General features: G+C 52.3%; 1 protein-coding gene across 3 annotated transcripts in view; it reads right to left on the minus strand.

Moving 5' to 3' along the window:
- The window catches only part of PRKCA (protein kinase C alpha), a 301,207-nt gene that overhangs the window by 33,707 nt on the left and 241,000 nt on the right, over window positions 1-26,500 (minus strand). For all 3 annotated transcript variants that reach the window (XM_070388918.1, XM_070388920.1, XM_070388921.1), the window contains exons 9-13: window positions 10,557-10,694; window positions 9,218-9,391; window positions 7,190-7,281; window positions 5,236-5,298; window positions 4,050-4,188 (exon numbers count right to left, since the gene is read on the minus strand). In XM_070388918.1, the coding sequence (XP_070245019.1) occupies window positions 4,050-4,188; window positions 5,236-5,298; window positions 7,190-7,281; window positions 9,218-9,391; window positions 10,557-10,694 (606 nt within the window). The remainder of the gene's footprint in view (window positions 1-4,049; window positions 4,189-5,235; window positions 5,299-7,189; window positions 7,282-9,217; window positions 9,392-10,556; window positions 10,695-26,500) is intronic.

The raw sequence follows: 26,500 nt of genomic DNA on the forward strand, positions 1-26,500 counted from the left end.
AACTGGGTGTAGATCCGGTTCCATCTGTGTCACCTCTTCCACCGCAAGTGGGGAGCACTTCCTGGGGAAGGCCCACAGCAGGCCTGCAGGATGCTCTCTGGATGTGCAAACGGCCCGGGTTCGAGCGGTTTCCCATGGTGGAGATGGCCGGAGCCAGGGGCAGCAGCTGGACTCCGGAGTTTGTAGTAATGTCACCTCAGACCATCATTTACCACCTCAGTCACCTTGTCTGAAATACGGGCCTGTGGTTCTGTTTCTCTTTGGGGTTTGTCACGAGGAGAAGAAAGAAGGGCCCAGCACACAGGGGACACTGGAGAAATGGTGGGCGCCCCTTTATCGTCGCTTCCACAGTGGGAACAAGGAGAGGAATGAAGGGTGACAGGACCTGAGGGAATCTGGGGCCAGACATGTGATCCTGGGTGTAGTAAGGGCCCCGAGTTAGTTTTCCACAAATCCCTCTCTGACAGCTTGTTGCCAGCATCCTTTTCTTCAATGGGTGTTCCCAGCCTGTATCTCTTAAATCATGTTCCCAGAGTCCCTCTCTGACACCTTGTTACAAGCATCCCTCCCACTGAAAGTATTCCCAGAATTCCCTTCTCTCAAGGATGTTCCCAGCATCCCTCTCTCTGATGTTATGTTCCCAGAATTCCTCTCTCTGATGTCACATTCCCAGAATTCCTCTCTCCGATGGATGTTCCCAGCTTCTCTCTCTTTGATGGATACTCCCAGAATTCCTGGGAATATATCAGAAGGATATTCCCAGCATCCCTCTCTCTGAGGGATGTTCCTAGCATCCCTCCTTCTGACAGCACATCCTCAAGTTCTGAGCATGACATGGCCAGCACCATACAGGTGCGATCTCTTAAATGGCAATCAAGCTCAGTTCAAAAGTGTCTTTTCCAAGTCAACCTAGTCTATACTGTCCCAAGTAAGTGAGCAGGAAGACAGCAGGAGGCTTACAATCCAATGTGAGTTAAGTGAAGAAAATCAATGCCAGGAGCAACAACTTTCCAGTTACAGACAACCTCATGAGGTGGACATTATCACGCCCCTTCACAGGTGAAGACTAAAGCCTCGGGTGTTTAAGTAACTTGACCAAGTGGTACAAGCAGTGTTCCAAAATAATGACTGTGGTTCTAGAAGGTGCTTAGAGGAAAAAGCCAATCCGAAAAGATGATACTGTATGACTGCATCCTATAATATTCTTGAAATGACAATATTATGCAACAGAAGAGAGAAGAGTGGTTGCCAGGGGTCAGGGATGGGTGGGGTGCAGGAAGTGGGTGGGTGTGGTTATGAAAGGACGACAGGGGAGCTGCTGTGGCGGCCAGCCGATCTGTACCTGGACAGGGTGCTGGAGACGTCAGCTGACACGTGGTCACGCTGCACAGCACTAAAAAAACATACACACCGAAGAGCACAGGCTTACAGAAGCTCAGCGTCACCGCGATACGTTAGCGGTACACTCGGGCGGGGGAAGGAGGTATCATTTAGTGAGAGGCAGTGGGCTGAACCACACTCCCTTCCCTCAGAGATCCTTACCCCCAGAATCTGTAAACATGCTACTTCCACTTAGTAAACGAAATTTTGCAGCTGTGGATAAGTTATAGATTCTGAGATGGGAAGATGACTCTGGAGTATCTGGGTGAAGCCCATGCAACCCCAACGGTCCCGATGAGAGGGAGGCTGGAGGGCTGGGGCTGGAAGAGACAGAGATTCTGAGATGTGATGCTGTCAGCATAGACGGTGGAGGAGGGAACCACAAGCTGAGGACCAGCTCCAGAGGCTAGAAAAGGAGACAGTCACCCTGGAGCTGCTGCAGGGACGGTCACCCTGTCAGCAATTCCACAGTAACCCAATGAGACTGAATTTTGACTCCTGACCTCCAGAGCTATAAGAGAATAGATTTGTACTGCTGTAATCCTCTAAGCTGGTAGTGATAATAGCAGCTATATGAAATTAATACAACGAGGAACCTTGGGGAAAAAGGCAACAAACTTCAATTATTTGGGAAATTTCATTTAAGTGGAATGCTCTCATCCCTGGTGATATCAGATGGCCGAGGCATTACCGAACATGAGAAGCTGTTTGTTTGATCAGCAGAGACCTGGTCTTGATGGAGAGGAAGCTCAAAGCCACCTTGATTCCTCAAACTGCTGCCGTTCCCTGCCATCAAGCTTTGGCAGCATCTGGTGGGTGGTACTTGGAGCTGGCACAGCTCACAATAACAGCCTGTTTAATCCATGTCAGCCAGGAGAAGCCTCCAGAATAAATACTGCATCCAGAGGGCGTATTTTTTCTGTACCATTTCTTTATCCTTCATATTTGAAAAATATTTAAACTCACGATATACCTGGAGAAACTAAAGTGTGGTTCTTTGCAGGTAAAGAGGTTAGGCAGATTAAGGATCAAGAGAATAATTGGACATGTAATTCAGAATTTAAGTTTTTAGGTAAATATTCTAAGCCTATGTTTCTAACTAGGAATATAACAAGCCAAAAAAAACAAAAAAAAAGCCTTGACAAAGGAATAAAAGTTGGCTTCCGTTTGGGAATAATGGCTGTGACAGAGGGTTCCGGGTACAGACACTGTACCAGGCGCCTGTAGTTCTCAGAGCAGCTCTGCAGGGAACACAATATTGTCCCTGACTTGCCACTGCAGAAACAGAGGCTCGGAGCGGTTAGGTCACTTGCTTGAGCTCCCATAGCCTATAAATAATAAAGTCTGGACTGGCGCTCACATTGGTCAGATCTCCAAGCTCATGTCTTGCCCTCGCTACTGCCTCAAAAATAAATATGTAAGGCAGCATGTTGAATAAATACCACAACGTCACCAACAGCTAACATGAGAGCTCTACAAAGAGCTGAAGGTTGGCCTAACTTGGAATTTATCACCTGCCCCGTGCCGGAGCTCAGTGGGGAAGGGACTGTGCCGTCCACAGGGCAGAAAGTGGGCTACACAGCGACCCAGGGTGGTAACCCACCCAGTCACTGGCATGCAGGAAGCTTCATAATATAGGAAGAAAACCGTTCCACGTGTGTAATAACAAAGCCAGAGCAGCACGGCCCCTGCCAGCAACACACAGTCCTGCAGCTGCTCTGCCGGGCCTCGTGGGTGTGCTCGTCCCGGCCGAGACTCCAGGACCCACACCCGGGTGCTGCTGAGGGCACTTGCTGCTGTTTAGTCGCTCAGTCGTGTCTGACTCTGTGCGACCCCATGGGCTGCAGCTCGCCAGGCTCCTCTGTCCATGGGATTCTCCAGGCAAGAATACTGGAGTGGGTTGCCATTCCCTTCTCCAGGAGATCTTCTGACCCAGGGATGGAACCTGCATCTCCTGCATAGGCAGGCGGGTTCTTTAACACGGGGTCACCTTTGGAGAACCAAGTACTACCTATAAAACAGCATGGTGTCTGGTGGGCTAATCACTCTGGTTTTCTGACACAGACAACAAACTGGTGGTCACCAAAAGGGAAAGGGGGGCAGGGACGAATTAGAAGCTCAGGATTAATGGATACACACCATTCTATACACAACAGATAATCAGCAAGGACCTACTGTACAGCACAGGGAGCCACATTCAGTGTCTTATAATAACCCACAATGGAAAACAACATGAATATATTCTTATAATAACTGAATCACTTTGTTGTACACCTGAAACTAACACAAAATTATAAATCAACTATACTTCAATAAAAAACAAAGCAAAACATTAAATCACTCTGATTTTGCTAAAATCCCATCATTGGAACCACCCCTGAGCCTGTGTTTCCACACGGAGCCCCTCCAAGCAAGGTCCCTCCTTCTCCACCCCATGGTGGTTCTTACACTCCTTTGCCTGTGACTGTAAGAAATGCATTTTACCACACACCCACCTCACACATACGCGTAACAGAAACAAAAGTTCCGTGAAGCAGGACGTGTCCTTGCGTGTGCACGGGGCTCTCGTGCTTTGTGTTTCTGTATTTGCTCCGCACACACTGACGGGTGATGCTGGATCCCATCCACACCCAACAAGTGGTCGTGCTTCACGGCAGTGAGGGGCCTACCTCTGGGGCGATGTAGTCGGGGGTCCCGCAGAAGGTCCTGGTCGTGACGCCATCCATCATGTGCTCCTTGCACATCCCGAAGTCCGCGATCTTAATGTGTCCTTCCGAGTCCAGCATGACGTTGTCTAACTTCAGGTCCCTGCAAGGAAGCAGGCGCCATCAGCGTCCCTCCGCATGAAACCGCTTCGCTCTGCCTCGTGCCTACAGGCCTGGGGGAGCTGGGGCGGGGCCTGCCACTTAGCGATTTTCCATCTCTGGAGGCAGCACTGTGCCTAGGGTACCGGTGTGCATGCCAAGGCGCCTCTGTCCTGTCCAACTCTGTGTGACCCCACTGACTGCAGCCCACCAGGCTCCTCTGTCCATGGGCTTCTCTAGGCAGGAATACTGGAGTGGGTTCCATGCCGTCCTCCAGGGGATCTTCCCAACCCAGGGATCAAACCGGTGTCTCTTAAGTCTCCTGCGTTGGCAGGCGGGTTCTTTACCACTAGTGCCACCTGTGAAGCCCACCTAGGGTACAGCAGATACTTAATAAATCAGACTGAGTGACAGAGACAGTGATTCCCACCTTGACTGCAGGTGAATCTCCGGAGACTCAGCTGAGCAGCTCCGAGGGGCCCGCACTCCCTGGTTTGTTAGTGTCCCACCCAGAGGGCTCAGGCTCCCCCACCGGGGTGCAAACTGCAGGCTGAGAACCACCGCAGAGTGCACTCGGCCCCCCATTTTGCACCGTGTCCTGGTCACTCTCCGGTTAGTGCCGGCCGACGTCCTGCCTTCACTGTAACCAGCAATGGCAGGAACCGGATCCGGCGGCCCCCCTCTCCCCGCCCGCCCCAGCACCTGCGCTCCTCTGCTGAGCATCACTAGCAGAAACTCAGCCCTCACAGGTCCCCGACCCTCACGCTACATGAAAGGCAGAGGAGGGAGCTGGCAGGGGAAAGAAAAGCTCATTTTCTTGCAGAAGCAGAAATGAGATATGCTGTCTCTGAGATCCAGAAACCAGAAGCTGGTCCACATTTGCCCAGAGGCTGCAGAGAACAGTGGGTCCCAGCAGGTCTCCACGACGGGGTAGGGGGGATTGTCCTCTCCATGTTGACAGCCCCTCTCCCCACAACAGAAGCACACACCCATGGAGTCCAGAGGGCCAGCAAAGCCTCTGTGCTGCGGGCAGCAGGGCCTCGATACACACCGATAAATGATTCCTCTTTTATGAAGAAAGAACAGCCCGATGGAAATCTCTGCCGCATAGAACCTGCAACAGAAAATGTCTGTCAGGCGTCCGGCTTGTTCCCTCTGGCCTCCTGGATACTTTCTGCCTCAAGATCAGGCATCAAAATGGCACAGGAAGGGAGACCCTGACCGCCAGAGACCAGCACTGCCCTACAGGCAGCTCCAACCTTCTGGGGTTTTATGACCCCAGTTCCCCAAGGGATGACACAGCTGATAAAATCAGTGAAGCAGGTTTATTACCTGCCTGAAAACAAGCCCTTCTTGTCTGGGGCAGGTGGACAGGTAATTTACTGCTTAAAAGAAACTTCGAGCACAATCTTTTAAAGAGTGGCTGTCTGCCAGGCTGTCCTGTGTCAGGGCTACAGTAGACTGAGCAAATCTCCATTTTCCCCCTTAAGGACAGAATACGGTAGTGTGTGAAAACACACGTCTGCCCTGGAAGAGAAAGGTCAGCGTGAGCGGAACTCTGGGACTGGTTTACTCAGCCCCACACCCTCACCCCGGGCGCTGGGGGAGTGGGACCCAGGCCACAGTTCATACCTGGCGCACCCTTTAAATAATTCATGATAGGAAGGAGTTACAGCCATGGCTTCAGAGTTGTTAATGGATCAATCTCTGAAACTCCAAATAAACACTGAAGGAGGTTTTAAAATCTGCTTTGTGTTTAGTTCCTGAAGCCGAGAAGCCACAAGATTCTGCCTGTGCAAACAGCACTCTCGCGAGGCTTCCGTAAGCACACGTGCTTACATGAGTGTGTTTACAGGAGCGGAGGAAGAACCCCTGATGACAAGGACCACACTCTCAGCAGGGGGCCGTCTCTGAGTGCCGGCCGGAGGTAGGGAGGAGAGAAGGGGTCATGGGTGACTTTCCTGTGGCTTTCTCCTGTTTTTCTGTATTTTTAAAATATAAAACCTTCCAGCAACACAGATACAGTTGAAGGTCCTAAGTGGGACGCCCGCGGGTTTCCTCTCGATGGAGGGAGGCTGTTCTGCCCTCGGCTGCGACAGCTCTGAGCGCTCAGGCTCAGCTCTGCCACTCACTTGCTTTAATGCTTTGTAACTGACAACATAAGAGACCGGGGCAGGGGAGGGCTTTCTGAAAACGGAAAGAAAAATAAAAGCAGAAACCAGCAGCCCTGCCCTTGTTTTGAGCGAGCCCCCAAGAACGCCCTGCTCTGCCTCTGGTGGGTCTCCCCAGGCCGGCTGACCCCACGTGGGCCAGGGCGGCTAGGGTTTATTGTTTAGACTGAATGTCCGCTGGAGCCCGATGGACGTTTGATCAGGTGATTAACTGGGGTTCCTGGCACTACACATCTCCACTGGGGGTGAAAGAGCTTTGCCTCTCTGAGTTACCCGTGACCTCCTGGCCCTGGAATACGGGCTGATTCTCCAGGTCGTCACGCTCCCGCCTCTAGATTCTCGGTCTTCCCTGGAGCCCGCGTCTCTCTGACCGCGTGGATTCCTGCCTGCGGGCCTGGAGGTGCGGGCACCCCACTGAAACCTCCCCCGACCTCCTCCTGGACGGGGGCCCCTCCCAAGCCTACGGGGGCGTCAGCCCGGCACCCAGGCCCGGTTCCCTTCCCGCGCGACGCCTCTCCTGATGCCCCCGGGGCTCCAAGGTCGCTCCGCTCCTTTTCTGCAGACTGTCCGCACCCCCTACACCAGCCCCCCACCCTCCCATCTCCTCTGGCCGGGAGCCCCCCGATGCTGTCAGGCCCCCGGGGCCCGCCTCCACCCCCGCCCCCGCTCCCCGCAGCTCCCAGCTACAGAAGAATGAAGGCCTCCGTGGGACGCGCGCAGGTGGACCCTGCCGACCGTCCTGCCCCGGGGAGGTAACAGCGCTTCACCCCAAGCTGGGCGGAGCCCCGCTTCCAGACCCCCGGCCGCGCTGAGAGCACCTAACAAGCTACTCACACTGCTTGCGGCTCCTTGAACTTCCCAACCTGCTGGATGTGGTACATGAGGTCCCCGCCGTTGACGTACTCCATGACGAAGTACAGCCGGTCCTGAGGGCCGAGGTTCGACCGGTGAGCGGGCTCCTCCGCGACCGGGGGCCCCGCTCCAGCCCGCGGTCTGCTTTCTCGTTGGGGAAACGTGGGCCGCGCTGGCACGTCTGCCCGGCGGAGCCCGTCACAGTTTTCTCCCCCCAAGAAAGAATTAGTAAAAAGCCCCGCTGTGTGAGGACCTCAGGAAACATAAAGTCACGACATAGCCCTGAAACTTCAGCTCTCGGTTGCCCTGTCCACTCCTCTGGTTACAGATGCTCCCAATGATGGAAACGGCCTCGAACCTTCCACCCTTTTCTCCTACACACAGAATTCATTTCTAAGTTGGGGCTGGCGTGGAGTCCACACGGGCCAATCCTTTAACCAGCGGTTGGCAGTGCAGTGATGGACGCTGATGTGTTTGCCCAGACGTGTCTGAGAGCAGACCTCATGGGTCGGGGGGCTTGTACCCCGTACACCTCAGGGTCGTCTGCCGTGGGTGGGCCTGCGTGTGGGGAGGCCTATCGGTGCTCTGCATCCACGTTCGCCCAAATGCTGTTTCTGACTTTCTCTCTGGCTGACACGCTACGTGTTGGCCCGCGAAGCACATGTCATAGAACTCCGTGAGTCTGCGCATTTATAAGGACATTACACTGGGACAGATGGGAGGTGGAGGGGGCTTAGGAGGGAGATAACAGCGCAGCACAAGGTAAACGCTGGCCTCTGCTCTCTTCCAGAAAACACCTCCATTTCACAGAGGTTATTAAACATTAAAGTGGTGCGCAGGGAGGAAAAAAGGACAGAACTGGAGCCAACAGCCAGGAAAGGGCGCTGGGAGCCTCAATCCCTCGCTTTCCTGTTATGAACTTTAATTTCAATTTTATTTCTCTGCTTTGTAGCTTTCCAGAGCTTAATCAGTGTAACCCGGGTAACAGGATCCCGGCTGGGGCTTTTCCCTCTCCTTTGCCTATTGCTAGATTCTCATTTGGATGCTACCGGGAGGGGCTGGGAGACGGACCATCACTCGGCTGCCGGCGCCTGGCTGCCCCCTGGTGGCCGGGACTGGCTCTGCGGCCCCCCATCCACTCCGGACTGCAGGCTGCGGCCCCGTCACTACAGTTACGGCTGCAGATCACCGAGCCACATGTTCAGGACAGCCGTTGAGGCGTGGAGAGCTTGCCTTTGGGAACGCCTCACTATGGTGCGGCGTATAGTACACACACATATACATATAAACATCTAAGTGTTTGTATTTCTTCTAGGTTACCTGCAAGCACCATGCCCCAGACTTGGCTGATTAGTGGAAATTATTTTGTCCTCTCTTAAGTTAACCTGTGTGACAGGGCTCTGCAAACCTTTTCTGTAAAGGGCCAGACAGGAAATATTTTAGGTTTTGTGTGTGTCTTGCAACTACTCAGCTGTGCCTTTGTAGTCAGAAAGCCCTTGATGCCAGGTTAGTGAAGGCGCCAGGCTATGTCCCGAGAAAACCATTTATGGACCTTGAAATCATCTAATTTTCTTGTGTTACAAAATAATATTCTTTTTATAAAGCCTCTCTTAGAGCTCAGGGACCATCCACACAAAACAGGCCAGACTACCACCCCTGCGTGTGCATTACCCAAGAACATCCTCTTCTAGGACATGGGTCTCCTGATGCTCTGATGCCAATTTGGCAGCTGTACCAGGATTTAACGAGCCGGGACTGTGAGCTACCGTTTTGTATCTCTAAGCCTTAACACATTGCCCGGTGTGTGTTAAGAAAACCTTTGACAGAAGCATTCACAGAATCAAATGGGATGAATGCCAAGTCTGTAAGCAGGGGATGCCCTGAATTCCCCAGTGGTACCCAGTCTGCCTGGGAGAGGAGGATGTGGGCTGCTGTCTTCTCCCGGGAGGAAGGCTAGGGGTGCGGGCGCGATGACCCTGTGGGGGGCGGGGGCAGTGCCGGGACCCTCACCACCGTCTGGAAGCAGGAGTGCAGCTGCGTCAGGAACGGCGGCTTGTCGAGCAGCGCCAGGACCCGCTTCTCCACCATGGTGCACTCCACGTCGTCGTCCTGGATGACCACGTCCTTCTTCAGGATCTTGATGGCGTACAGCTCCTCTGTCCCCTTCCGGTCGGCCAGCATCACCTGCAGGCAGACGGAGGGCAACCTGAACATCGGGGCACACGGCACGGGGGTGGGGGGGCGGGTGCGGGAAATGTGTGTACAGACCTGTCAATTTTTTTTTAAGATTTTTTTTGATGTGGCTCATTTTTAAAGTCTTTATTGAATCTGTTACAATATTGCTTCTATTTTCTGCTTTTGGGTTTTTGGCCAAGAGGCATGTGGGATCTTAGTTCCCCGACCAAGGACTGAGCCTGCAGCCCCTGCACCGGAAGCTGAAGTCTTAGCCACTGAGCACCAGGCAAGTCCCAGCAGATTCACCGACATCAAGAAAGCTCCACTTCAGGAGGTGCCGTTCTCAAACACTGCGTTTTGTGTGCGTGTTAGTTGTTGGTTGTGTCCAGATCTTTGCAGCGCCATAGACTGCTGCACATTAAACTCCTCCAGCACACAGTTTGAGAAAGCTCTGGGAGATGGTGATGGACAGGGAAGCCTGGCGTGCTGCAGTCCACGGGGTCGCAAAGAGTTGGACACAACTGAGTGACCAGACTGGACTGATAGCTTCTAGGCCACCAAGACGTACATGCTGTGTGGGCCATAACCACACGAGGGCGCCATTGCGGCCGCTGAAAATGATGCTTGACATCCTCCTCTGCATCAGCAGGTACTTCAGGAGCATCGTCACCTCAGGAGCACCGTCATCTCTGGAGCACCCTCAGAGCAGACACCTGACTGACCTTTACACGCTCCTCACAAGCCAGGAAGTCGGGACCCAAATCCAAAAGAAAGCAGGAGGATTGAAGCCAGCCCCTGGCTCCACCGTGAGATTTGGACCCAGAGAGGCAGACGCAGATATGCAGACTGGACACGGAGGAAACCCGGTCTGGTATCTCTTAACTATTATGTTCATTTACTACAAGCCAACATTTAATTTTCAGTTTTGAAAATTATTCAGCCACCATTGTGGGGCGCCGACTCCATCCTGAACCCTGAAATGGTGGCACAGGGGGCCCTATCTGGCTTTTGGATAAGTCGATTTTAATGCGCTGAAGTGGGAAGCCTCTGAAAATGTGGCGGAACCAGGGGGCGTCTAGAGGGCTGCCCCGGAGTCCTCGGGGAGACTTGGACCGACCGGCCCCACGTCCTCCACAGAAGCCTCCCCCCCCCGGCTCGGACGCGGCCCGCTCACCTTCCCAAAGCTGCCTTTGCCCAGCACCATGAGGAAGTTGAAGTCCGTGAGCTTCACTCTGTCCAGGTTGTTGGAAGGCTGTCTCCTGTCCTCGGAGGGACTGATGACTTTGTTGCCGGCAGGACCAAGCTTGGCTTTCTAAACAATAACACACATGTGAAAACAGTCAGCCATTTCCTCAGGGACAAAGTGACAGGAAACTCTGACTAAGCTGGATGCCGGTGCTGGGGGGGCGGTGGGAGGGGAGATGGGTGAGGAAAGGAAGCAGGGCCTCGAGATGTCTATTCCTACCGTCATCGCCGCACTCACCCCAAGGGCGACATTTACAAAGGAATGAGAAGCTGCCCTCACCCATACAAGAAACTCTGTATCTTTAACTGCGTTAGATAACTTTGTATCTAACGTAATAAAAGAAATAAACGTAATTAACTGTGTACCGATTCTTCCCTTATTTGTAGATTTTCCAATCTAAGATTTGCAGAAAGGAAACTTGCAGCCGCAAGAAGAGGGAGAGTGTGTTCCCTGGAGGAAAACGCTTTCACGGCAGGCTGTGGGGTGACTCACTGCTGTGTTAAAAGGCACAGGAAGGAGAACAGAGGTTTCTTTTTCAGGTAAAGAGTTGGACTCCTGAAAAATGGTGACCTGTAAGAGCATCTGGTTTCCCATGGATCCCGCGGTGCTCTCCGCGCCCGACAGATCCTGGGTCGTGACCTGTGAGTTCCCCAGAGGGGTTTTACCCACTGGTCACTCGGTTAACACCCCTCAAGTTAACGGCTCCCAGGGAGATGGCAGGAGGTGAAGAAGCTTTCGGGAGATTTTGGGCATGACCAGACCACCAGGACATCGGTGCTCTGCTCTTCGGGGGAATGTGGGATCTGACGTGTTTGCTTTAGTGGCTGAGAAGGCTCTCAAGGAATCGTCCATGCCCCCTCTCTGAGCAGAAGCCTCCTTCGTCCATGCCCACTCGGCGGGCTGCTCGTGCCTGGCTCTGCGGGGCGGCTGTGCCTTCACAGGACGAGCCTCCACCCCTGTCCCTGCAGACCCAGCCCCAGTGCTGCACTCGGCGTGAGGTCTGCACTAGCATTTTGGTTAAAGGAAGAATGAAGCGAAGCCTGACCATGCTCATCACATGCTGGGCTGTGAGGTGACGCTTTTCTCTGATCAAAACAACCTTTCATAGGGATCGTGGGCTTCTCAGGTGGCGTGATCAGTAAAAGAACCTGCCTGCTGATGCAGGAGATCCCAGGTGGTGCTAATGGTAAAGAATCCGCCTACCAACAGAGGAGACACAAGAGATGTGGGTGTGATCCCTGGGTCAGGAAGATGCCCTGGAGGAGGAAATGGCAACCCACTCTAGTATTCTTGCCTGGAGGATCCCATGGACAGAGGAGCCTGGCTGGCTACAGACCCTGGGGTCGCAAAGAGTCAGAGACGGCTGAAGTGACTTAGCACGCATAGGTAGCATAAGAACTTTGTGAATGAACAGGTGAACTTGCGTGGCTGTGCTCCAGTAAAACTTTATTTACAAAAACAGACAGCAGCCAGAATCTGGCCTGGGGGTTCTTGTCTGCCTCCTTTCGCCCCACATCACGCAGGTTCTGAAATCATTCCTCATTTGCAGCTGGATTTAAAGACAGCCTGCCTCTGTCCTCGCCACGCTGGCAGAATGGCGACAGTTAAGAGCCTCAGATGCCCCTGAATTAAGTCCCTACCGAGTCTCTTTCATGACCAGCACAGGAGAAAGCTGTTCGGCAGCCAAACGGTGTGGTGAGTGAAGAACTTATTCGGGAGAGCAAAAATTTACGGGAAAGCACGTGAGGTCATCTTGATGAGAAATGTTTTTACGGACACGTCCACACCGGCTGTCACTGCTGCCGGATTCGCCGGCCACTGGCAGGCCTCTGTTGTCATGGCAACTCAGCCACTCTCTCGGGAGACACGCGGACCCGTGACGCATTAGCAGTCGGACCACTGTGGAAAATATGAAGTCCCTGGTTCTTCTGGACCCAAGTGTCCCTACCTTAGTACTAGCTGTGATGCTTTCCTGCAGGCAACCTGCTTGCCCGTCTCCCAGATCCACACGCTGACGGCCAACACCCGCCGCAGGCTGGCTCAGTCTGGTGCTAAGAGCCCGCTGGTCCCACTGCTCCAGAGGTCCCGGAACAGCTGCTGGGTCTGTCCCGCCCAGTGGCCGAGAGTCCAGACTTCCGTGTGTGAGCTTCCGGGACCAGAAACTTCACCCTGTCAAGTTTTTCCATCTGGAGAGAGCCCGTCTTTCTCTCACCAGGGAGCTGAGGGCACACATCTGCCTGATGCCCACCTAATGGGAGCTCAAGGCCACCGAACGTCATTGGAAGAGGATTTGGGGCACTTGGTAATTTTTTGAAACCTGTATCCTCTTCTAGAGGCTCAGTGGTAAAGAATCCACCTGCCAATGCAAGAGATGCAGTTCGATCCCTGGGTCGGGAAGATCCCCTAGAGGAGGGCATGGCAACCCACTCCAGTGTTCTTGCCTGGAGAATCCCAAGGACAGAGGAGCCTGCGGGCTGCAGTCCATGGGGTCACAGAGAGTCTGACATGACTCAGCAACTAAACAGCAAACCCTTTTCCTGCTAAAACGCTCCCCGTTGGGCTGGCCATGGTGCTGGCTTTGTAAGTCGGTGCTGGCAGGGTCAGAGCCAAACGAACTCAATGTCAACAAAGGAAATGAACTTCCAGACTGCTGGCAATATTGCCCAGAAGCGGGGAGTTCTCTGTCCTAAGAAAGCAGAGTAGGTATGAAGTGAGCTGGGCTCCTGCCAGAGGCGAGTGTGGGAACCACTGGACCACGGGCATCTTTCCCAGGACCAAGACAAGTCCCGCCAGACAAAGGACACTCGGGAGCATCAAGCGGGAAGCCCGTCCTCACGCCCAGCAGGAAGGGCAGAGGCGCAGTGGAGCCCTGGCTCTCTTCTGGGGCAGTGTTTGGGGAAATCTTTTACTTGCAAGTCTTCACTGCCCTCTTGTGGTACTTATTTTCTGGACCCATTGCAATTTTTCTCTCTTTTTTTATGTTATTTAAAAAAACTTTTTGTTTTGTATTGGAGTGTAGGTGCTGAACAATGTTGTGATAGTTTCGGGGGGACGGCAAAGGGACTCAGCCACACACACACACATATCCGTTCTGCCCCTCGCATCCAGGCTCTCTGTAAAACTGTTCTGCGTGCTGTACAGCAGGTCCTTGTTAGCTATCCTTTAAAAACACAGCTTAGGGCAGGGGCCACAGAGGATGGGATGGTCAGATGGCATCACCGACTCAATGGACATGAGTTTGAGCAAGCTCCAGGAGACACTGAAGGACAGGGAAGCCTGGTGTGCTGCCATTCACGGGGTCGCCAAGAGTCAGACACGACTGAGCGACTGAACAATGACAAAGGCGTTTCCCAGGTGGTGCTAGTGGTAAAGAACCCACCTACTAACAGAGGAGACATAAGAGAAGTGGGTTTGATCCCTGGGTTGGGAAGATCCCCTGGAGGAGGAAATGGCAACCCACTCCAGTATTCTTGCCTGGAGAATCCCATGGACAGAGGAGCCTGGTGGGCTATGGTCCATGGAGTCAAAAAAGAGGTGGACACAACTGAGCAACTAACACACACACATACCCCCACCCCAAACTCCCCAGCCGTCCTTCCCCATCCTTCCCACCAGCAACCAGAAGTTCGGTCTCTAGGTCTGTGTGTCTGTATCTGTTTTGTAAATAAGTTCATTTATAGAATTTCTTCTTAGATTCTGCATATAAGGGATGTCATATGCTATCCCTCCTTTGTCTGACTTACTTTACTCAGTGTGACAATGACCGACCGCATTCTGACTGGACTCTTAGCCGAGTTTAGAAATACGCCCAAGTTTACTAGAATGGCCCACAGAAGGGAAGTTCCCGTAAATACTGCAAAATGGCACAAACAAGACGGAAACGCTGCCTTCCCAGCTCTGCCTTCACAGAAGGTGACTCGTCTCTCGTGTGAGAGCCTGGCCTCACACCTGGCACAGCCTGGCACAGCGCCGGCAGGAGGTGGGCAGACACGGGAACGTGTCCTAGAATCGCCAAGGGCGTGATTTCAGGAGACAAGCCCCAACCACTGCTAGCTGTCTCTGTGTCCTGACTCCCCAGACCTCTGACTGGGCCCAGACTCTGCAAACCACGGATGCCAGGGAGGGCCGAGGGGGCCAGGTGCAGCCCCTGAGACGCACTGTGTCCGGGAAATAATGGAACGATGAGTCACGTGAGGGCAGAATTCAGCGAAACGGCCACCCCCAGGGAAATTCAACGTGTGCTAAGTGATCACAGGGTGGGAGCTCCTGAAAAACAAACAATGAAAACCCAAACCGTGGCTGGCAATAAAGCTCAGACCCCTGGGAAAGTTCCAGGCAATTCTCGCCCTCGTCAGCGGCTGCAGGACAGGTGGGTGGGTGAGGGTCATCCCCGCGCCTCCCGCGCCCTGAGGAACCTGGGCAGAGGTTTGAAACCTGACAGGCATGGAGGGAAAGACAAGAAAAATATGATCCTTCCCCCAAAAGGCTGAATATGTTTGCTCAATTACTCAATTTAAATTTTTTCTAAAATGCCTCTAATTGACAGCAGCAAGCATTCTGAAAGCGGGGCTGACTGCAATTAAATTTAGCACAAAATTTCCATAATCGTTGATTTCACCCTATCTTCACTGAGCGTTTTTTAAATTGCACCAGTTTTCAAAAAGGAGGGATCTAATTATAGCTCAGCTGGGACACCTGCTTTCAAGCCCGGCTCAGCTGCGCTGTTCTGGGCAGTTTTCTGTGCGCCCCCCGCTCCCCGCCTTGCCCCGTACTAACAGGCTGACGGGACTTGGGGGAAATGTGGCCGGGAGGACCAGCTCCAGCACTGCAGACCCCTCCCAGGCCTCAGTTTCTTCATCTGTCAAATGGACTCAAATGCCCACCGCCTCGTATGCGGGGAACTTCCCCCGCCTTGTTTGCTCAGTAGCTGCTGCACGGCTGCAGCACCCGAAGGGCCCTCCTCAGGGGCTGCAGAGGGGAGTAGGGGGACGCGGGGACCCCGGGGACAGCAGGTCCCCAGCCGCCCGCAGGGGGTGTGCTGACACGGAGGACCTGCCCATCGCCACACCCTTCAGGCTTCTGAAACCTCAAAGAGTACTTTCCCTTCCCCATTTCCAGTCACCCGGGTCACTAATCTCTTGAAGCGCTTTCAGGGGCGCACCTGTAGTGCCAGGGACGCGTTCTGGATGCGAAAATGAGCAGGGCCGTCTGTGGGATGTTTTCTTCACGTGGCGTGTCTGAAAGACTATCTGCGGATTCTAGCTTAGTGCAGGGAGTGAGGGCTTTCCTTGCAAATTTTGTTCCCAGGTGTCTGAGCGTTTACATTTTCCACTCGCTTCAGATATGAATATGCTGTAACCATCTCGGGCTGAGTTTAATTATTAACGAGAGCAATCCACTGGGAACACAGCTGGCCCCTAAACAGCTCCTCACAAAGACAGCGGTGTTCTCAGAAATGACAATAGACCAGATTTTTAAAATAATTTACATTCAAGTTGCAAAGTTCCCTTGGATCCTTCGGTAACAGAATGGCTGATGAGGCTACAACAATGAAGTGGCTTGGGAAGAAATGCGGCAAAAAGTCAAACAGAGCAGTGGTATTAATAAAGCCGGGTGTGGCTTCCCTGGAGGCTCAGAGGTTAAAGCATCTGCTTGCGATGTGGGAGACCGGGTTCAATCCCTGGGTCGGGAAGATCCCCTGGAGAAGGAAATGGCAACCCACTCCAGTATTCTTGCTTGGAGAATCCCACGGACGGAGGAGCCTGGTAAGCTACAGTCCACGGGGTCGCAAAGAGTCAGTCGGACATGACTGAACGACTTCACTTAAGATCACAACGGGACGACTCCGGCCTGTGACACATTTCCAGCAGTCTTCCTGATCGGCGCACACCACGCCGACTGCCTGCTGACGGAGGTGTGTGCCTCAACCAGGGTGAACTGGGTCTGGAGTTGTGATCAGAGACACACATGAACAGAAACGAAGGAAAACGCGCCGTCGGCTTAAAGACGCACTCCTTCCGCCGCGCGGCCTTCCCAGCCTGGCCGGAACTCGTCTGGAATCACTCACAGGCGAGGCCGCGGTCTCCCGGGTGGAATCCTAAAGGCACCTGATCGGAAATGGGGATGGCGGGCGTGCGCTGGGTCACACATGAGCGTGTCCTCGCTGGGACACCATGGCCGCTTAGACAGGACACACCGCGCATCCCTCAGAGCAGGGGTGCGGCAGGGCCTCGGGGGTGGAGGGCACAGGAACCCGGGTGACGGCTCTTGTAGAGGGCACGGCGGAAGGACAGGGTGGAGGACCCACTGCCTCTACGGAGTGTCACGACACCCCTGGGGGACGGGGAGGGAGAGCTGCGAGGTGAGTAAGAGGAGGGCCAGGCGCCCAGGGGGCAGCACCGGGAGGGGCGTCACAGCCACAGACGGGGCAGGGGGTGGGGGAGATGGGGGAGGGGGTCACAGGCACAGACGGGGGGCGGGGGGAACGGGGGGACGGGGGTCACAGACGGGGCAGGGGGGGCGATGGGGGAGGGGGTCACAGGCACAGACGAGGTGGCAGGGGTGGGGGGGGACGGGGGGGCGGGGGGTCACAGATGAGGCGAGGCAGGGAACAGGGCATGGGACTCACAGATGGGGCCAGACGGGGGTGGGGTGTGTGTGGGGGACTGGGGCAGCGCTCAGGGCTCCCGGCTGCAGGCCTGGGGACCAGCCCTTCCCCTGAAGAACTGTGTCAAACCAGGGGCCAAGACCCTCTCTCTTCCTCCTCTGGCGTCTGTGTGGCCGGACATGGCTCAAGGCAACAGCTCCGTGACACTCAAGACATTCATGGTTCCTTCTGCCTTCCCCGACCCACAGGGCGGGTGCTGGCATGGAGGAGCCCTGGTTAACTGAGTGACTTTGAACCAACAGCCAGTTGCTGTTTAGTTGCTAACTCGCATCTGACTCTGTGTGATCTCATGGACTGTAGCCCACCAGGCTCCTCTGCCCATGGGATTCTCTAGGTGAGAACACTGGAGTGGGCTGCCATTTCCTCCACCGGGGGATCTTCATGACCCAGGGATCGAACTTGGGTCTCCTGTGTTGCATGGGCAGGCAGATTCTTTACCACTGAACCACCTGGAAAGCCCTAACAGAAGCCCTAATAGCCAGTTACCAGTCGCTTTATACACAGATACCTGCTATTTGTAAAAGAAAATAAAACCAAACCCACTTACCACCAAAACTATGTGTAACAAAATGTACTTCTTGATGATCCAGAAGGCTCTTCAGTATCTTGAAGAGCCCAAGGTTACTGGCAAAAAACAAACCTGTTAAGCAGCTGATTAGCCGAGTTCCGGCTGACCGAATGCCAGCTAACCAGTACTTCTGTTCACCTTGAACTTCTCCCTAAAATAACCCATCATGATTGGATAACTTGACTTTTTCAAGTACTAGTGTGAGCAAAACAAGTGAGACCATCTTGTCAGAGAATTCTATGCAGGCAGCCATGGGATTAATTCTTCAAGTTCACACGGGGTGGTGGTGGGGGATGGTCAGCTGCTGGGAGAAAATGTGAGGGGGTGCTTCTCTGAGCCGGAAGTCCACAGCCTGCAAGGGTCACAACAGCCCTGCCCCTGAGCAGAGAGGACAGCAGAGACAAAAAGAGGAGGCTGTGTGTTCAGAAGGCTTTGCCTACTAGACAGGATACTGGGCAGCGTGTGAATGTCACATGACTTTGACAGGTCTGGACTGACTGTCGTCTATACATCTTATAATCATGGCCCTGTACATCTGTAATTACAGATCTCCTTATAGTCATTCTCAAAACAGGCCATTTTACTCCAATCCCCAAAAGCTCTATTTTAGACTAGAGATCTTAATCCACATCCAGGTTGAAGGGAACAAGAGAAACAAAACTGTCCTTACTGAGATCCTGGTGTTGGAATAACCGTGGAGGAAACGTAAGCCTGAGTGTCTCCTGCACTTTCCTGATGGAGCAGCATGTCTCTGCTTGAGTCCTTGAGGCACCAAGGTCTCCAGATTGGCTGAGATGCCTTGAAACGAACATGGCATGGCTTTAGAAGGGTCCTAACATCCGCTGAATCATCGAAAAAGCAAGAGAGTTCCAGAAAAACATCTATTTCTGCTTTATTGACTATGCCAAAGCCTTTGACTGTGTGGATCACAATCAACTGTGGAAAATTCTGAAAGAGATGGGAATACCAGACCACTGACCTGCCTCTTGAGAAACCTATATGCAGGTCAGGAAGCAACAGTGAGAACTGGACATGGAACAACAGACTGGTTCCAAATAGGAAAAGGAGTACGTCAAGGCTGTATATTGTCACCCTGCTTATTTAACTTATATGCAGAGTACATCATGACAAACGCTGGGCTGGATGAAGCACAAGCTGGAATCAAGATTGCTGGGAGAAATATCAATAACCTCAGATATGCAGATGACACCACCCTTATGGCAGAAAGTGAAGAAGAACTCAAAGGCCTCTTGATGAAAGTGAAAGAGGAGAGTGAAAAAGTTGGCTTAAAGGTCAGAATTCAGAAAACTAAGATCATGGCATCTAGTCCCATCACTTCATGGGAAAAAGATGGAGAAACAGTGGAAACAGTATCAGACTTTATTTTTCTGGGCTCCAAAATCACTGCAGATGGTGATTGCAGCCATGAAATTAAAAGATGCTTACTCCTTGGAAGGAAAGTTATGACCAACTCAGACAGCATATTCAAAAGCAGAGGCATTACTTTGCCAACAAAGGTCTGTCTAGTCAAGGCTATGGTTTTTCCAGTAGTCATGTATGGATGTGAAAGTTGGACTACAAAGAAAGCTGAGCGCTGAAGAATTGATGCTTTTAAACTGTGGTGTTGGAGAAGATGCTTGAGAGTTCCTTGGACTGCAAGGAGATCCAACCAGTCCATTCTAAAGGAGATCAGCCCTGGGTGTTCTTTGGAAGGACGGATACTGAGGCTGAAACTCCAATACTTTGGCCACCTCATACGAAGAGTTGACTTATTGGAAAAGACTCTGATGCTGGGAGGGATTGGGAGCAGGAGGAGAAGGGGACGACAGAGGATGAGTGTCTGGATGGCATCACCAACTCGATGGACGTGAGTTTGGGTGAACTCCGGGAGTTGGTGATGGACAGGGAGGCCTGGCCTGCTGCAATTCATGGGGTTGCAAAGAGTCGTACATGACTGAGTGACTGAACTGACTGACTGACCTCTCTGTTCATTTCCAAGGCAAACCATTCAATATCACAGTAATCCAAGTCTATGCCCCAACCAGGAACGCTGAAGAAGCTGAAGTTGAATGGTTCTATGAAGACCAACAAGACCTTTTAGAACTAACACCCAGAAAAGATGTTCTTCTCATTATAGGGGACTGGAATGCAAAAGTAGGAAGTCAAGAAACACCTGCAGTAACAGGCAAATTTGGCCTTGGAGTACAGAATGAAGCAGGGCAAAGGCTAATAGAGTTTTTCCAAGAGAATGCCCTGGTCATAGCAAATACCCTCTTCCAACAACACAAGAGAAGACTCTACACATGGAATCACCAGATGGCCAACACTGAAATCAGATTGATTATATTCTTTGCAGCCAAAGATGGAGAAGCTCTATATAGTCAGCAAAAAAAAAAAACTGACCAGGCCTGACTGTGGCTCAGATCATGAACTCCTTATTGACAAATTCAGACTTAAATTGAAGAAAGTGGGGAAGACCACTAGATCATTCAGGTATGACCTAAATCAAATCTCTTATGATTATACAGTGGAATTGACAAATAGATTTAAGGGACTAGATCTGATAGAGTGCCTGATGAACTATGGACTGAGGTTCGTGACATTGTATAGGAGACAGGGATCAAGACCATCCCCATGGAAAAGAAATGCAAAAAAGAAAAATGGCTGTCTGGGGAGGCCTATTTAGCTGTGAAAAGAAGAGAAGCAAAAAGCAAAGGAGAGAAGGAAAGATATACCCATTTGAATGCAGAGTTCCAAAGAGTAGCAAGGAGAGATAAGAAAGCCTTCCTTAGCGATCAGTGCAAAGAAATAGAGCAAAATAATTCAATGGGAAAGACTAGAGGTGTCTTCAAGATGATTACAGATACCAAGGGAATGTTTCATGCAAAGATGGGCACAATAAAGGACAGAAATGGTATGGCCCTAACAGAAGCAGAAGATATTAAGAAGAAGTGGCAAGAATACACAGAAGAACTCTACAAAGAACTGTACAAAAAAGATCTGCATAACCCAGATAATCACGATACTTTGATCACTCACCTAGAGATAGACATCCCGGAATGTGAAGTGAAGTGGGCCTTAGAAAGCATCACTACGAACAAAGCCAGTGGAGGTGATGGAATTCCAGTGGAGCTATTTCAAATCCTGAAAGATGATGCTGTGAAAGTGCTGCACTCAATATGCCAGCACATTTGGAAAACTCAGCAGTGGCCACAGGACTGGAAAAGGTCAGTTTTCATTCCAATCCCAAAGAAAAGCAATGCCAAAGAATGCTCAAACTACCACACAACTGCACTCATCTCACACACTAGTAAAGTCATGCTCAAAATTCTCCAAACCAGGCTTTAGCAATACGTGAACCGAGAACTTCCTGATGTTCAAGCTGGTTTTAGAAAAGGCAGAGGAACCAGAGATCAAATTGCCAACATCTGCTGGATCATTGAAAAAGCAAGAGAGTTCCAGAAAAACATCTATTTCTGCTTTATTGACTATGCCAAAGCCTTTGACTGCGTGGATCACGATAAACTGTGGAAAATTCTGAAAGAGATGGGAATACCAGACCATCTGACTTGCCTCTTGAGAAATCTGTATGCAGGTCAGGAAGCAACAGTTAGAACTGGACATGGAACAACAGACTGGTTCCAAATAGGAAAAGGAGTACGTCAAGGCTGTATATTGTCACCCTGCTTATTTAACTTATATGCAGAGTACATCATGAGAAACGCTGGGCTGGAAGAAGCACAAGCTGGAATCAAGATTGCTGGGAGAAATATCAAGAACCTCAGATATGCAGATGACACCACCCTTATGGCAGAAAGTGAAGAGGAACTCAAAAGCCTCTTGATGAAAGTGAAAGTAGAGAGTGAAAAAGTTGGCTTAAAACTCAACATTCAGAAAACTAAGATCATGGCATCTGGTCCCATCACTTCATGGGAAATAGATGGGGAAACGGTGGAAATAGTGGCTGACTTTATTTTTGGGGGCTCCAAAATCACTGCAGATGGTGATTGCAGCTATGAAATTAAAAGACCCTTACCGCTTGGAAGGAAAGTTATGACCAACTCAGACAGCATATTCAAAAGCAGAGACATTACTTTGCCAACAAAGGTCTGTCTAGTCAAGGCTATGGTTTTTCCAGTGGTCACGTATGGATGTGAGAGTTGGACTACAAAGAAAGCTGAGTGCTGAAGAATTGATGCTTTTAAACTGTGGTGTTGGAGAAGACTCTTGAGAGTCCCTTGGACTTCAAGGAAATCCAACCAGTCCATCCTAAAGGGGATCAGTCCTGGGTGTTCATTGGAAGGACTGATGTTGAGGCTGAAGCTCCAATGCTTTGGCCACCTGATGCAAAGAGCTGACTCATTTGAAAAGACCCTGATGCTGGGAAAGATTGAAGGCAGAACGAGAAGGGGATGACAGAGGATGAGATGGCTGGATGGCATCACCGACTCCATGGGCATGAATCTGGGTGAACTCTGGGAGTTGGTGATGGACAGGGAGGCCTGGCATGCTGTGGTCCATGGGGTTGCAGAGAGTCGGACAGGACTGAGCAACTGACCTGAACTGAACTGAACCTCCTGCCTCCACCTGGAATAGGAGGCGAAAATCCTCCAGCAGAGACGCCTCTATACAGTTGCCATGCAGGCACTGGGCAGTTATTCTTAGACTTAAATGGACCCAGAAAGAACTCTAAGCTGTTTCAAGCTTGGATATAACAAAACAGCCCAAATTGCTTTAAAAAAAATCAAAGGACAGGCTTATGCAGTGACTCAGCCAGTTCCAGAGTTGGAGGGAACCTGCCTGGGCCGCAGCCCAGATTGGGGTGGGGATCGGGAGGACACACATCCCCTGCTCAAGGTGGAGAAGGTCAGTGTAGGAGCCCAAACGCCAGTGAGCTGGTTTTCAATGACCACTGAAGGCACGCCAGCTGCTGAACTCGCTGAGCTCCTGGTCTGAGGCTTTGCGGCCGAATCTGTTGGTCTGATGCCCGGGGAAGGGGCACCACGGAGGCCCAGGTCTTCAGTGGAAAGGAGGTCTCATCCGTGGAAACAAAAGCCATCACTGCAAGTGAAGCCAAGCCCCAAGCTCCTGGCCGCAGGCTCCTGGGCCCGTCTTGGGCCTGCAGCCCCGAGGCCCTGCCCCCGCCGAGCGAGCCACGCCGCCTCAGCAGTGAGGCCGGGTCGGCCTCCCCAGGGCTGGAGGAAGAACCCTGCCATGGCCACGGTCAGCCCTGCCCAGCTGGGTCAGCTGCGGGGTGGGGGCTGGGAGCAGGCTGCTTGCCTCCTGTGAGGTCAGGACGTTACCCGCACGCTGGGGAATAAGGGGCAGGTTCCCACCCCTGTTCATGCTCGCGGTGTCCTCGGGAGCCAGGGTCCCATCTGAAGTCTGTCTTTTTTAAAAAAGAAATTTCATTTATTTTTGTCTGTGCTGGGTCTTTGCTTGAGAACTTTCTCTGGTTCCAGCGAGCGGGGGCTGCTCCCCAGCTGTGGGCGGGGGCTCGGGCTCAGCAGGTGTGGCTCCCGGGCTTACCTGCTCCACAGCTCATGGGATCCTCCCAGAGCAGTGATTGACCCGGGTCCCCCGCACTGGCAGGCGGATTCTTAGCCACTGGGCCACCAGGGGAGCCCCCGTCTGAAGCCTCGATCCCCCCAGGTGGTACTTGGCACTAAGGAGATGCAGCATTCACTGGATGGAAATTTCCAGAATTCCCCCTTTCTAAGAAAGGAGCTGGTCCATCCCCAGGCGTGACCATGCTCATCGCACGAGTCAGTTTGTTCACCCGAGTGCTCGAGGCGCCTGGCTGTGTAAACGGAGGCAGACCCTGGGCTACAGAGCAGACTTGGCTCTGACAGCTTCCCTCATCAGACACGAGCTCAGGCACCCTCCCTGGATGTGGGCAAGTGACCAGGAGACATGGATTCCTTGTGGGGCCTGAAGTTTAGATTCCAAAGCCTTCACGGCAGGACCCGAGGCTCCTCTCTGGATCCACGTGGAGATGACACACGGACAGCTGTGCCCAGCAAGGGAGCAAGGGAGCAGGGGGAACGCCGGGGCAGTTTAAAGGGCTGGAGGGCGATGTAAGGTAGGGGCGGGGGTTGACGAGCCCGAGACACAGGGGAGGGCCTTTACCACAGAGCACAGGCAAGTTCTGAGGCGGGTGTAGCCCATGGCGCACTCCTGAAAACAGGCTGCGGTACAGTCATATAACTGCATGCCCTCCCCCCACCCAGAGTATTAGAAATCCTGTGCAGCGTCCTTCAGAGTCTGCTCTGCTGAGGAGCAGTGTTAATCCCTGTTGATGATGCTCAAACAGAGGTGAGAAAATGATTTCCAACACCGAACCTCATCCCATTTCAATTTCAGGCTCTGCCTCTAAGAGCTGACGTGCAAAGAGGAAAACAAAATCTCTTTTCACTGATGTGCATTTTATAGATTTACCCCACTGTTAACATCACACAGTTCAGAAAGTAATTAAGGAAGCCATTTGGGGGAAAAAAGCAGAGTCCATAATGAGGCCCACAGATTTTCTGTTTTGTGTCCAAAAGGTCATCTGAAGTACTCAGGTTTCCATGGTAACACTGGCAGGCCTGATCAAATCAACACACAGCTACACTTTGTTGGGGGTCTCCAATGAACCATTTTTCCCCCCCATCTGAAGAATATCCTGAATTAGCTAAAGTCTTCAAAGACAATGGAGGCTTTTGGAAAATCCAATTTCAACAGCAGTAAACAGAAGAATGCCTGCTTTCTTTCCACAGACAATCTAGCAACTGAGTCTCAAGTGCAGTGATTTAAACGTCTTAACTCTCATCATAACTGGATCACATTCTGTTAATCAGTAACAAAGATAATCTCAAAATGTTTCCCCAGGATAAATAAAAGCCGACACACCTGTGATCCTCAGGCGTCTGCAGTCTCTGGGGTGATCCTGCAAGTGGTGTGTCGGCCTCTACTACAGACCTGCAGGGCGCCCTCCCGGCCCAGTCCTCCATGCTCCTGAGGGCACCCAGGCCCTGCCTGCAAGTGTCTGCCATCAGCAGCCTCTTAACCAAATGTCAGTGATCAGTGACCAGTGACATAAAGAAGGCTGAACCCAGCAGAACTGATGCTTTAAAACTGTGGTGCTGGAGAAGACTCTTGAGAGTCGCCTGGACAGCAAGGAGATCCAACCAGTCCATCTTAAAGGAAATCGACCCTGAATATTCATTGGAAGGACTGAGGCTGCAGCTAAAGCTGCAATATGTTGGCCACCTGATGCAAAGAGCTGACTCACTGGAAAAGGCCCTGATGCTGGGGAAGATTGAGGGCGGGAGGAGAAGGGGACGACAGAGGATGAGACGGTTGGATGGCATCACCGACTCAATGGACCTGAATTTGAGCAAGCTCCTGGAGATGGTGAAGGACAGAGGAGCCTGGCGTGCTACAGTCCATGGGGTCGCAAAGAGCCGGACACGACTGAGCAACTGAAAACAACATTAGTGACGGAGCACTGTGAACGTTTGTTTCATACCCTTCAGAACCTTCTAACTGGCAGGTACGACCTGTGCGCTTCTTCGGGACGGAATACATTTGGGAGAAGAAACAACAGCGGGAGGAGGGACCCAAGGGCGCCAGCCGTGCAGGGTCTCTGTGCCGCATGTGTGTGCACCTCGGAATTTCTTTAGGGCTTGGGAATTGCCCGAGGAAGGGGAAGCTTCACAAGGTCATGAATCAGGTACGTGTGTGAGTGCTCGGTCACTCAACTGTGTCTGACTCTTTGCAACCCCGCGGACTGTAGCCTGCCAGACTCCTCTGTCCACGGGATTCTCCAGGCAAGAATACTGGAGTGGGCTGCCATGCCCTCCTCCAGGGGGTCTTCCTGACCCAGGGATCACACCTAAGTCTCCTGTACTGCAGGCGTATCTTTCTGTCTGAGCCACCAGGGAAGCCCAAGAATACTGAAGTGGGCTGCTATGCCCTCCTCCAGGAATCTTCCTGACCCAGGGATTGAACCCCTGTCTCCTGCACTGCAGGCAGAGTCTTTACCATCTGAGCCCCCAGGGAAGCCCCCATGAGACTGGTGCAGAGACACAATCAGCTACTACATGGGTCCTTTGAACAACCAACACACAGGTGATTGGAGAAATGGCAAGAAATGGAAAGCTGTGACTTGGAGAGTAAGGCAGGTGCTTGGAGCAGAAACTGCATTAAGAGCTGAGACGTCAGGTGAGGAGAGAGAAGCAGGGGTGAAGAGGGGAGGAAGAGGTGACACCACTGGGGCAGAAGGCTGTGCGCACCCGGGTATGGACAGGGAGCTCCCATTCCTAGAGATATGCAGAGAAAAGGGAGATGCTGGCCCAACAGTCACACCCAAGGACGCTGCCGCCTGGAGAAGCCTAGGACCTGCCCATCTCCCCCTGATGCCAGACCGACTCCCCGCGCAGGAACCAGCCCCCTCTCTGCAGGGCTGTTCCCAATCTCCATGCTCTACGGATAACAGCCTGCAAAGCAAGGCGATGACGCAACATCCACGCCTTTAGATAAGGACAAAGATTAACATTTACGTGACTTTTGCCTTCCAGCCCAATGACCACAAAAATCTGGCCCTTCCTGGAGTGAAACTTTCTGAATAGAAAGATGGTTCACTCATGCTGCTGG

The sequence above is a fragment of the Bos mutus genome, chromosome 19, assembly GCF_027580195.1.
Source record: "Bos mutus isolate GX-2022 chromosome 19, NWIPB_WYAK_1.1, whole genome shotgun sequence".
Lineage (NCBI taxonomy): Eukaryota > Metazoa > Chordata > Mammalia > Artiodactyla > Bovidae > Bos > Bos mutus.